Source organism: Anolis sagrei, chromosome 1 (genome assembly GCF_037176765.1).
Source record: "Anolis sagrei isolate rAnoSag1 chromosome 1, rAnoSag1.mat, whole genome shotgun sequence".
Classification (NCBI taxonomy): Eukaryota; Metazoa; Chordata; class Lepidosauria; order Squamata; family Dactyloidae; genus Anolis; species Anolis sagrei.
This window is the reverse complement of record NC_090021.1, coordinates 233,578,019-233,590,597: the sequence shown is the minus strand read 5'-3', so window position 1 is coordinate 233,590,597 and position 12,579 is coordinate 233,578,019. Positions and strand designations below refer to the sequence as shown.

The 12,579-nt window shown below is 39.4% G+C and overlaps 1 protein-coding gene across 1 annotated transcript; it reads right to left on the bottom strand.

The window, feature by feature from the left end:
• Window positions 1-4,281: 4,281 nt before the first annotated feature.
• Window positions 4,282-10,645, bottom strand: LOC137094766 (olfactory receptor 5G9-like). Its single transcript, XM_067466002.1, has 3 exons — window positions 10,615-10,645; window positions 6,181-7,105; window positions 4,282-4,327 (listed from the first exon to the last, which is right to left on the bottom strand). Exons 1-3 carry the CDS (start codon window positions 10,643-10,645, stop codon window positions 4,282-4,284), a joined length of 1,002 nt encoding a protein of 333 aa, XP_067322103.1.
• Between the last annotated feature and the right edge of the window lie 1,934 nt (window positions 10,646-12,579).

Below are 12,579 nucleotides of genomic sequence, written 5' to 3'. Positions count from 1 at the left end.
GCATGAAGCCTGACCCGGATTTTCTCTGTTCGCATCAAAAAATCTTTTGTAGAATGTACAGAACTTAAAATATGGTATGACGGTGCCTATTGTCCCCATTACTTTTGTTCCTTGAATCATTCAGAGGTAGGGTGATAACAATCCTATAGGATGTATTGTCAAAGGTTTCATGGCTGGAATCACTGGGTTGTTGTATGTTTTTCAGGCTATATGGCCATGTTCTGGAAGCATTCTCTCCTGATGTTTCGCCTGCATCTATGGCAAGCATCCTCAGAGGTTGTGAGGTCTATAGGAATTTTAAATCCTATAGGAATTTTCCCTTGATGTTAAGATCAATGAGCAGTTTTTTCCCCCTGTTGAAACATATAGGAATTGGGCTTAAAGTGATGCCTCCTCCCCGACCCCACCCCCCAGGGGTGGGGGTAGTTATAATATAACAAATCTATTGTGGATATGCCCTAGTCTTTTCTTAGCCACATTTGGCTGCATGACTATAGAAAATATTTTCTGTTTCTTATTTATGTCTCTAAAAGATGCATGAAACCATGGCTGAAATCCTATTGGTTGGTATACAGACCTGCGCCTGGTGTAGTCAGTGGTGGCAGCATTGGCACAGTGGTGAAGTAAATGGCCAGAGACACTACAATGATGCATTTGGGGAGGCAGCAGCAACATCTGTTTTTGTTAGGAGGGAAAGTGTCTCTGCCAGCTTTTGAGCTGCTTGGGAGCTGGCAGGATAGTATCTTTGGCCACCGAGATGGCTTTTTCTGCCAAGCCTCCTGATGCTGTTTTGCACTGTTCCAAAAAGTGCCAAAGCTAATGTAATGGCCTGTTAATACTGGGATAAGGCACTGACAGAATTCTGGCTCAAACTGGGTACCAAATCATAGAATCACTGAATCACAGAATAATAGAGTTGGAAGAGACCACACGGGCCACCTAGTCCAACTCCTTGCCATGCAGGAAAAGCACAATCAGATGGCCATCCAGACCCTGTTTAAAAGTTTCCAAGGAAGGAGCTTCCATCACATTCTGAAGCAGAGAGCTTCACTGTTGAATGGTTCCTAATGTTCAAGTGGAATCTCCTTTCTTGTAATTTGAACCCATGGCTCTGAGTCCTAGTTTTAAGGGCAGCAGAAAACAAACCTGCTCCCTCTTCCTTATGATACCCTTTCACATATTTATACATGGCTATCATATCTTCTCTCAACCTTCTATTCTGCAGGTTAAATATATCCAGTACTTTAAGATGCTCCTCATAGGACCTTTTTCTTCGGACCTTTAATCATTTTAGTCACCTTCCTATAGACACCTTCCAGCTTGTGAATATCTCTTTTGAACGGTGGTGCCCAGAATTGGACACAGTATTCCAGGTGAGGTCTTAACAAAGGTCCCATGACTTCCCTCGATCTAGACACTATACTCCATTTGATGCAGCCCAGAATTCAATTGGCTTTTAAAGCCGCTGTATCACAAGAGGAACCATTGGTGAGCAACCTTTGGGTTCAGTTGCTTAACCAATTACACATCCACATAATAGTAGCATTGGCTAGCCCACATTTGACTAGTTTGCTTGCAAGAAGGTCAAGGGGGACTTTGTTGAAAGCCTTGGATCAAGATATGCTACATCCACAGCATTCCTTGCATCTACCAAGCTCGTAACTATCAAAAATGAGACAAGATTAGTCTGGCATGATTTGTTTTGGGAAATCCATGTTGACTTTTAGTAACCACAGTATTCCTTTCTAAGTGATTGAAAACTGCCTCCTTAATGGTCTGCTCCAGAATCTTTCCTGGTATTGATGTCAGGCTGACTGGATGGTAATTGAGTCTTATTTTTTCCCTTCTTGAAGATATGAACAACATTTGCCCTTCTCCAGTCTGCTAGGACTTGTCCTGTTCTCCAAGAATTCTCAAAGATTATTGCCGGTGATTCTGAAATGACTTCTGCTAGTTTCTTCAACACTCTTGGATGTAGTTCATCTTGCCCTGAAGACTTGAATTCATTTAGAGTAGCCAGGCATTCCCGGACTATTTCTTTACCTATTTTGGATTGCATTTCCATTATCTTGTCTGCTCCATATTGCTCACATTGAACACCAATCTCTTTTTGTGAGAAGACTAGGGCAAAGAAGGTGTTGAGCAGCTCTGCCTTTTTCCTAGCCCCTGTTAGCATTTCACCACCTTCTCCATGCAGAGGCTTCCCCTAGATCAGGGGTCCACAAACTTTTAAAACAGAGGGCCAGGTCACAGTCCTTCAAATTGCTGGAGGACCAGATTATAATTTGAAAAAACAACAACACATGAATGAATCCCTATGTACACTGCACATATCTTATTTGTAGTGCAAAAACACTTTAAAACAATACAATAATTAAAATGATGAACAATATTAACAAATATAAACTTACTAGTATTTCAATGGGAAGTATGAGCCTGTTTTTTGCTGATAAGATTGCTATTGTTGTTGCGACCTTTCAAGTCATTTCAGCCTTAGGCTGACCCTGAGCGAGGGCTGGGTAAATGCCCTTGGAGGGCCGTATCTGGCCCCTGGGCCTTAATTTGAGGACCCCTGCCCTAGATAAAGAGCAAGATCTCAAAGAAGATGGAAACTGCTATGATGTGGGATAGGCAGTTTGAATGTCCTCCTTATCTGAAACTGGATGCTCAGGTTTCAGCCAGGAGTGCATTGCCTAGTTACACCTAGTGCATCAGCTACATCCATTCCTTGATAAGTGAGATCTTACCTTGGTGTCACATGTCTTGATTACACCGTGTTTGGACTACTACAAACCACTTTCCTTAGGCAGCTTTTGCAAATTGTTTGGAAAGTCCAGGAGATCCAAAATACTGCAGCCAGGCTTTGACAGAGGGCAGATAATAGGGATCATGTGACTCCCCTGATGAAACCGTTCCATTGGCTACGGGACTGTTTCCAAGTAGAATTCAAAGTGCCATTTTTGACATTTAATGCACGATATAGCCCAAAAGACCACATTTCCTTATACAAACTGGTGTGAGCTTTACGATTTACAATGGATAGCTTTATGTCTTTGCATGCATGGTTGGTGAGGTGTTGGGAGATAGTCTTTTCTGTGGTTGCCTCCAAGCTGTGGAACTCCCTTCCATCAGAAGTTCAGCTGGTCCCCTCTCTGCAATATTCGCCTGCTGATAGAAAGACTTTTTTATTCAAACAGGCCTTTGGGTTTAAATTATGGAGCAGTAGTGTAGGTGCGTGTGGGTCAGGTAGTGTGACGTATTTTAATCTATATGTTTTAAGTGAACTGAATTTTATTAATAATATTGTTATTGTTATATTGTATTGTTATTTCAATCTTTTTGACTTTTACAAACTAATGATTTTGCTTGATATTTTTAAAATCATTGTTAAGTTGCCTTGGCTCCCAACTTTGAGGAAATGCAGGATATAAATTCATTAGATAAGTAAGATAAGTTAAGGCATGTTTCTGGTAATAATACTTACCTAGAGGAAATACTGGTGAACTTAGTAGTACTTCTAAATAGACATGGATAGTATTGTACTACACACTTCTTGAATGAGGTGTCCTTGACATCTTCATTGTTCATGTACAAAGAAAAGTCTTTATCTTCATCTAGATCTTATGCTCAAAGCTTTAAGACTGTATTTGTACTGTCCGGTGGTTGAGATGCAATTATCTTTTCATCCACAGCATATGCACACAAACTTCATTTTTAAAAAATCACCTGAAAATGGTTCAGCACAAATTAAATGTCTAACTTGAATTTGCTGTCTTTGTCAAAAAAGAAGACACCTTCGAGTGCTACTGATCTTGTGAACACAGGGCAAGTTTGGCCTTGAGTATTTTCCCTTTCTTGTGGATTCCTTTTGAATAGTGCACATGCTGATAACCCCAAGGTTGGACTTCAGTAATGTGCTTTACATTGGACTACCTTTGTACCAAGTTCAGAAACTCCAGTTGGTTCAAAATACAACAGCCAGCTTGGTTACACGAACATCCTGGAGTGAGCATATTACACCCACACTAAAGTCTCTTCATTTGTTGCCAGTTAAGTTTCTGGGAAAGTGTTGGTTTTGATCTTTAAAGGGTCCAAGTTACCTACAGGGTCACCTTCACCCATACAATCCACTCTGAACATTTCAGTCCTCTGAGGGGCATCTACACCAACCAGCCAGAACTTGACTGGTGAACATCACGCAGTGAACCTTTTCATCGGCCGCCCCAGGTCTCTGGAATGACCTGCCAGAAGATATCTGACAGCTAAATGAACTGTCAAAATTTAATACACATCTGAAGACCCAGCTCTTCTGGCAGGTCTGCTCATGAATTTATTAATCATGAATTTTAAACTCACATCTTGTGTTCACATTTTAATCTTTGTTCTCTCTCTCTGTGTATATATATTTATAGTAGAAATACATTTTAGAATGTGTATTTTATGTAATGTTTATGATGATATGTGTTTTAGCTATGTTGTAACTTGCCTTGAACCATGAGGAGAAATTAATAATAATAATAATAATAATAATAATAATAATAGCAATTGATTACTTTTCAAAGGACAGTGAACAACTTTAGGCAGATAACTAGAAAGGCATTTTAAAATAAGGATGTAATTTTATTTTTAAAAGGCTTTGCTAATAGTTTCCATGGTGTGTCTTGGATCCAGATTTCTATAATAAGCAAGGAATGATATCAAACCACAAAACACTTCCCTGAATTTGAGAACAATGTAACTCACTGCATGGCCTTTTTTGTAGCTTGGAGTTGGCTAGCCGGCTGGCCAGAATCTGCTTCCTCTTCCCAGTGGCTGTTGCAGTCCCATGAGGCACTCAGGGAGGAATGAGGAAGGTGTGGCAATGCGATTGGAACTCATTTGCTAGTGGCGTTGCAGCATATTTCCACTCGATTGGGCAAATGGATATTTAAGGAGAAACAGACTGCATCGCTGGATGTCTCGCTAGCTGAATGGCTACTACTATGAATTTAATTATTTAAATAGAATCAACATAATATGCAAATATTGAATCTGTTATGACTTTGTATAATTTGATTCCTTATATAACCCACTTGATTTTTTTCCTTGGGCTCTTTTCTCAATTGATCTTAGCCAATGGTGCACATCAAGCCCTCAGATTGCTTGATTTCTTCTCTTTCAGGAAGGCAATTATCAATTGTAACTGAGGAGGAGTGCCATACACTCCCATAGCTTTGTGATATGTGATGAAGGGTGCTCTTGTAATGTTTCTGAATATACACAATTGCAGAGTGTTGTCTGGGAATACATTTCTTGTATCTACAGGAAGAAATAATAAAAGTCTTCTCTATGCCCCCATCTTTTTTGATATTAAAACCATAGCAAATGACATATTTTGCAATGTTTCCAAAATTATTTTCAGACTTTAATGTATAGTCCTGTTATGTTGTTGTTTGCCTTCATAGTCATTTTTCACGTTTGACAGCCCTGAAGAGAAATTATCTTGGATTTTTCTTGGCAAAATTTGTTCAGAGGTGGTTTTCTTTGCTTTACTTTGCTCTAAGGGTGAGATCGTTTGTCTTGCCCAAGATTGTCCAGAGAGCTTGTATGGCTGAGTACAGATTCAAACCTTGATCTTCAGAGTTGTAGTCCAATGCTCAACCACTACACTGCATTGGTTGCCCTTATCATTTAGAATGTCCCAAATACAGATTATTGAAATACAATTGTATTTCCGCGTTTGTGAGAGTTAGGAGAGCGGTATCCCTGAGCAGGTGAGTAGCCATAGATATTAATAAAAATTGTAAGCATTAAAAAAATGAGCCAGCACGGAGTTTTTGCACTGAACTATAATCCTGGAGAATAGGGTTAAGTGTCCTCCTTGGACATGAAAATCCATGGATGTCCTTGTGGAAGTCATACATTTTTAGACTCAGAAAGCCTATGATAGGTTCACCTTAGAATTGCCATAAGCTGGAAATGGCTTGAAGGCACATAGCAACAACAAAGGGCAGTGGTCGAGGTTGCAGGATATATAGCAATCCATGAATAACTCACAAATGTGGAGGAATGACTGTATCTCCATTTCTGCAGGTGTGAAATAGATGATATGGGGGGGGGTGTGTTGGATTGGATGGTCCATGTGGTCTCCTCCAACTCCATAATTCTCGGATTCTCAGATTCTATGGGAAATGTTTCCTCCTGAGAATTCTCTTCACTGCATCTTTCACCTCCTTGTTCCTCAGGCTGTAGATCAAGGGGTTCAACATGGGGATCATAATGGTGTAGCACATGGAAACAATCTTGTCTTCTTCTACTGTTGAACCAGAACTGGGCCTCACATAGATAAAGAAAAGGGTCCCATAGAATAGAGAAACGGCAGTGAGATGGGAAGAGCAAGTGGAGAAAACTTTCCACCTTCCTTCAGTGGATCGGATTTTAAGGGTGGCAGCAAGAATGTAGATGTAGGAGATGATAACAATACAGCCACTAAGAGTACCTTGGGCAAAAGAAAGCCCAAAAAGCACAGCCAAGTTGAAGCTTGTATCAGAACAGGAGAGTGATATCACAGCAGGGATGTCGCAGAAGAAATGATTGATTGTGGCTTTGCAGAAAATTAACTGAAACGTTAAGCTGGTATGTACAGTACCATTCAGCAGCCCTAAGAGATATGGTACTGCTGTCAAAAAGACACAAACGTTCCTAGACATAATGACCGTATAGAGAAGAGGCTTGGAAATTGCTATGTATCGGTCATAAGCCATGGAAGCCAGCAGATGACACTCTATGGCGACAAAAAAGCCAAAAAACCACATCTGCGCAGCACAGCCACCCCAAGAAATCGTGTTCTTTTTCACTACAAAATCCATCAAGAGTTTAGGAGTGACCACAGAGGAATAGCAGAGATCAACAAAGGACAGTTTGCTGAGGAAGTAGTACATGGGGGTATGAAGCTGGGAGTTACTCCTGATTAATAGGATCATGCCAAGATTCCCCAGAAAGGTGAACAGGTAAACTACTAGGAAAAATATGAAGAAAGGGATCCGCAGCTGTGAGGAGTTAGTTAAACCCAGGAGGACAAACTCAAGCACCAAGCTATGATTTTCCTTTGATATGTCTTGTAGTCCTGTGGAAAAAAGCGAACAAATCTCTGCAAAGATTTAACATTACCTCATCATTTTATATAATACTACAAATAGCATAGTATAGCACAGTGCCAGTGAAGCCTGTGTAACTGCTTCTGACAATTAGTTCTGAATTTATTCTTTTTTTTTAAAAAAAATTATATCATACATAGAAACATACAATCTTCAAAATTCAGCAGTCAAAATACCAGAATTTTCCCCCAATACCACCACCACTACATCCCCATCCCTCCCTCCCTGCCCAGGAACAGTTTACTACTCTTGCTATACTTATTACAATTGAGTTGATTCAAGCTAATTTGGATTGGTTTATAGCTTGGATCTAGAATGGATAGGCATGCTACAAAGCAATGTGGACCAATCTGGGCCATTCCAAAGAGGGAAGGGAAAACAGTCTATGTGTTTGAGATCACACTATTAAAGGAAATTGGCATGCTGAGAAAATGGTGAGCTGGAAATAAGTAGCTTTGTGTTTCAACCTGGGACCCATGTTTTACCAACAGTCTCCAATCACAGTACCTGGGAAGAAGGGCAATATGGTGTCAGGCTGCTGAATTGTTCTCTTCTGGAGCTCTTTCACAATACATCATGATACCATTCTGCTTCCGCTTTCACTTCCTTGGCTGCATCCTATGGGACTGTGTAGTTTGTAGCTTGCTCAGAGGCATGAGAGGAGCTCAGAGTAAGAATCCTCAAGTATTACTTTCGGTTGTCAACTTTGCTCTTTAATGTACCTGTACTTTGGGGGAGCTTTTTGGATGGAGAAGAGTGGGTTCTAGGATGGCGCTTTTTATAAAGAGTGTTGGACCCTCCCTGTGAAGTGTACCTTATTTTTTTCTTTCAATTTAACTTGCTTTCCTTAGGCTTTTATCAGGTGTATGCATGTAAACCACATACACACACAGCGAGAGAGAGAGTCTGTAACTGCACTAGTTGCATATGAGAAACACCAAAGTGCAGGTAACAACATGAACTCAGCTTACAGTGCATGCTTTAAAAATCTATTTCTGTTTTTTGGGGAAAAGCAATTTAATGACTCGCCCAAGAACATCTAAGTTATCAAAATTTGTAAGATAGCCTTGTCTCCAAATTTTATATACAGTAAGTTTGAAAACAATCCATAAGAAAACTCAGAAATGGGACAGCTGTTTTGGTTCCCCAGTGCAGCATAATGGGAGACTCAAAGATTCAAATTTCAGAATTTTACTCCAGATTTGAGATTTGGAACTGGTGGTTCAATACGAATCAAGCAAGGGACCTATCCAAATAATCAGATCAGGCTGTGAACTAAATTAGTAGATTTGTGTAAACCATCCATATATATACCATGAAATCTTCAAGAAAGTCCTTCCATGCTGCATAGTAATAGTGTTATGATGCCATATCACTATTACTATTCTATAGGATGCAGTGGCTCCATCCTATAGAATGCTGGGTGGAATTTGAAGTATGGAGTGGGGGGGCTGTGTGTGTGTGTGTGCTTACAATTGTCAGCGAAAGAGCTCCCCTAGTTTCTCATCAAACCCAGAATTTCATAGGATATTGCCATGGGAGTAAAGTGGGATCATAGTGCTATACTTGTAAGGCACGAAAGGGCCCATCACTGGCTATTTCAACTCACAGTAAGTAATTTCATGGAAATGTCATCTTCTGAATGGTTTCTGGCTGTTGCTTCCAATTGTCTTGGAAAGCTGGTATTTCCTTTTTTCAGTTATGGAACCAATCAACTATGATTTCAGTGCTGGAAAGGCTGCTTAACAGAAACAATTTCAGGCTGTACATTTACTTTGCACAAATCTTAGACTGTAGTGGTTCATTTCTGGGTGATTCTGACCTTGTAGGGTCCTCTTTGAAGTAATTTGAAAACAATCAACCCCACTTGAAGAGTCCTAGTGATATCTCCCCCCTTGCCTCGTTATTTCTTCATAAAAGAAAAATATCAAGGGAAAGAAGAAACTGTAATATTATAATTGAATCTGAATTGTCCTATCACTAGGATTTTTAGAGGACCATTAAAGTAATATCTCCAAACTGTGCTGCAATCTTTTATTGATCATTGCTAGTTCAATATTTTTGCCTTATCTTTTTCCTCTAACAAAAAGGAGTGCAGAAGGATCCTAGCATTCACATTCTGTTTGTATTATTAATATTATAATTATTCATAGGTTCTTGTAGGTTTTTTTCGGGCTATAGGGCCATGTTCTAGAGGCATTTCTCCTGACGTTTCGCCTGCATCTATGGCAAGCATGTCTGACCACCTTCATTAGCATTTGAAGGCTTGGCTGAGCCTGGGAAAATGTTCTGTTGAGAGGTGTTAAGATGTGCTTGGTTGTTTCCTCTCTGCTGTTTTGCTGTAGTAATTTTAGAGTTTTTTTTAGAGTTTTTTTAGAGTTTTCCAACAGACCTCACTACCTCTGAGGATGCTTGCCATAGATGCAGGCGAAACGTCAGGAGAAATGCCTCTAGAACATGGCCCTATAGCCCGAAAAAAACTCTACAAGAACCTAGTGATTCCAACCATGAAAGCCTTCGACAATACATAATTATGCATGTTTGATGAATCTTAGTTATAATGAGGTTCCTTCTCCTTCCCCACAACTCGCAACAATGTGTGTCTCAATTGTAGACGCATTTGATTTCGAGTTCATTGTCTCCAAATATCTCTCTATATATTTGGAAAGAGTCATCTGACTTATGGTGACGTTCAGCTCCCTCACATGAAATCCCTGTGCAATAGCAATCCGAATGTGGAAGGATGAGTGCTTTTTTTGTAATTTGTACATACATAATGTGATTGGGGATGGCATTTAATTTTGTTGTGCAATGTACGATGACAATAAAGGTATTCTATTCAATTCAATTCCATTACTAGTGGTGAGAAACAATTAATTCTGATTTTAAGATTCTCTTATTTTTTGGTAGTCATTTTTTTCCTAATAGCCAGCACAGATAAGGGTGGAGTCAAGGGTCACTGAAAAATAAGAGAAGATGGATTGGTATACTTGACAAGCCACTAAGTTTTACAGAAGTACAAACAAAGTCTTCAAAGGTTGGAGTGAGGACTGAGCATGGTCAGTAATTACAGATGGTGGAGCAAGTGGAATGGCTTACTGGAGTTTCTAAAGAGAAAGACCATGCTAAATTATGAGAACTCTTTTACTTGTACTTTCAGAATTCTCAAATTTCTTCTAATTTCTTCTCGGTCTACAACTTTCAGAATCTTCTAGCCAAAATGGTCAGTTATTATACTGGTTAAGAAGGTATGAGAACAAATTGTAAGTTTTAAAAATTCAAATACTGGAAAACGAATAGGATCTGCTCACCAACAATAGTTTGTGATGTGCCCAGTTTGTTCTCATGAGCAAATCTGGCAAGCCATGAGCAAATTTGGCAAGCCAAATTCAGTTATGCACTTGCCACCTTCATTGCTGCATAGGGTTCTTGAGAGAATTCTACATACAAAATAAACCAGAAATTTCCTATATCTTACCTATGTTCTGCAGTTTCATTTCTTTGCCCATTGCTTATTCTGAAACTTTCACCAGGCACATCTTTGCACATGCTGCAACTATGGAGCTTGAGACTTCTTCTGTCACTAAGCAGTGTCTAGCGATGATCCAAGGCTTGTATGATATGCAGTCCTCAACCATGAAGGAAGATCTCACTCTGGGAATCTGCAAAGTGGTCTATGGAGAATTTGAAGACTCTAGTGGCAATTGAAGTTCTTTCTGTTCCTTGTGTTAAAAAATATAAATGCACAGGAGGAAAAAGAAATATCTAGCTGTAGAATGTGTGACTTTAAATCATTCATGGAACCAGGGGATGTGGGGAAAGATGGCCCATGACAAATACAGTACATGTTTTAAGGTAGTATTAAATCTGGTACTTGAAAAAAATTCTGAGAAGTGAGGATCAAAATTCTACTAAAGGGCAGTATCTGTCTTCCCTTATGGTTTGTGCATTACTGTATCTGAGGCCTTCCATGGCCGGTATATATGACTTCACTTCCTAAAATATTGCACCTTGGAAACTCTGCATGCCTCACGAATTCATATACATGTCAATATGTTCCATGAACATTCTTGGAAAATATTCTGTGTAAAGTACAGTGACTGCTTATGTGGATATCTGCACTTCATACCACCTAGGATGTCACATAGGGATTGGTCATAACAGGCAATCCCTATTTTACAGACAGATTCTATAAGTTGAATGTTTATGTAAGTCGGAACAGAGACATTTTTGAAATAAAAACAACATTTTGGTAAAAATCATCATTTTTATCACTGCTATTCTCACCAACCTTTGTCATCTTTCCAGATCTTTTTTGACCTCCTTCCATGCTTTCCCATAGTTGTCTTGAAATAGATTATTGTTTTTATTAGTTATCCATATTCTTAGGTAATTGAGCTGATAAGCTCTTCAGTTTATCAATTGTTGTTAACTCAGCGTGTGCCTCATGTATCTACTAGTGCTAGTAGGAGGAAACGAGGCTTGGAAGAGGAAGATGCTCAGCAGCAGCTGAAGCGCATTAGGGACATGTTCCTAGAATCTAGTGATGGGGAAGAGTGTCAGGGGTTTACTCATGAGGAGATGGAGATGGAGGATTACCGTGGTGTAAAGCGAGTAGCACGCAGTTCAGATAGCGATGAGGAATCCACTTCCAAGCGTCTTAAAGAGATAGCAGATAGCTACGGGTCTGAAAGTGATGATGAAGAGCTTGACTGGACTAGTTGAAAGTCTGAAAGTGATGATGAAGAGCTTGACTGGACTGGTTGCTGCCTTGTTTACATTCCTGCAAGCCGCAGGCTCTTTTGTTTACACGCTCTGCTGATAAGAGTCATTTGACTTGTTAATTTGCCATTAAACACCTTTTGTTAACCCTTAAGCTGCTGTTTTGCCTCGTTGGTTCGCCTGGGTCTTGACATCAATATTGTTTTTGAAAGGTTTTTAGTTAAAAACATCAATTTCTCTTTGTTTATCTTGAAGCCTACCACATTTCTATAATTACTAATTATTTCCATCATTTCCATCAAATTTGGTATACTCTTTATAGGATATCCTGTAATGACCACCATGTCATCTGCCTTGACTTTGAATTCTTGCCCTTTTATTTTCACTCCTTTGATATGTCTGTGCTCCCCAATCTTAATATTAGTACTTCTAACATCCATATCAATAAGAGGGGAGACTGTAGACACCTTTGTCTTGTTCCTTTTTGTATCTCTATCCAATTTGACAGCTGACAATTTATCTTTAATTTTGCTTTTTGGTTAGAATAAACTGTAGCCACCACATTTCTAAATTGTTTGCCCACCCCATATTGAATCTGTTCTTTATCCATAAAATCCCAACAAACATTGTCAAATGCTTTCTCAGCAGCAAAAAATAACAATGCGACCTCTCTGTTGTTCTATTATATTTAGTATCACTCTTACATTCTGATCTAACTGTC

Excerpts from the sequence above, each read along its gene's own strand:
- LOC137094766 (XM_067466002.1), bottom strand. The coding sequence starts at position 10,645 with ATGGGCAAAGAAATGAAACTGCAGAACATAG. Across the intron at positions 7,106-10,614 it reads AATGAAACTGCAGAACATAG|GACTACAAGACATATCAAAG; the intron begins GTAAGATATAGG and ends TTTTTTCCACAG. Across the intron at positions 4,328-6,180 it reads GCAGTGAAGAGAATTCTCAG|CATGAGCAGACCTGCCAGAA; the intron begins GAGGAAACATTT and ends GATTAATAAATT.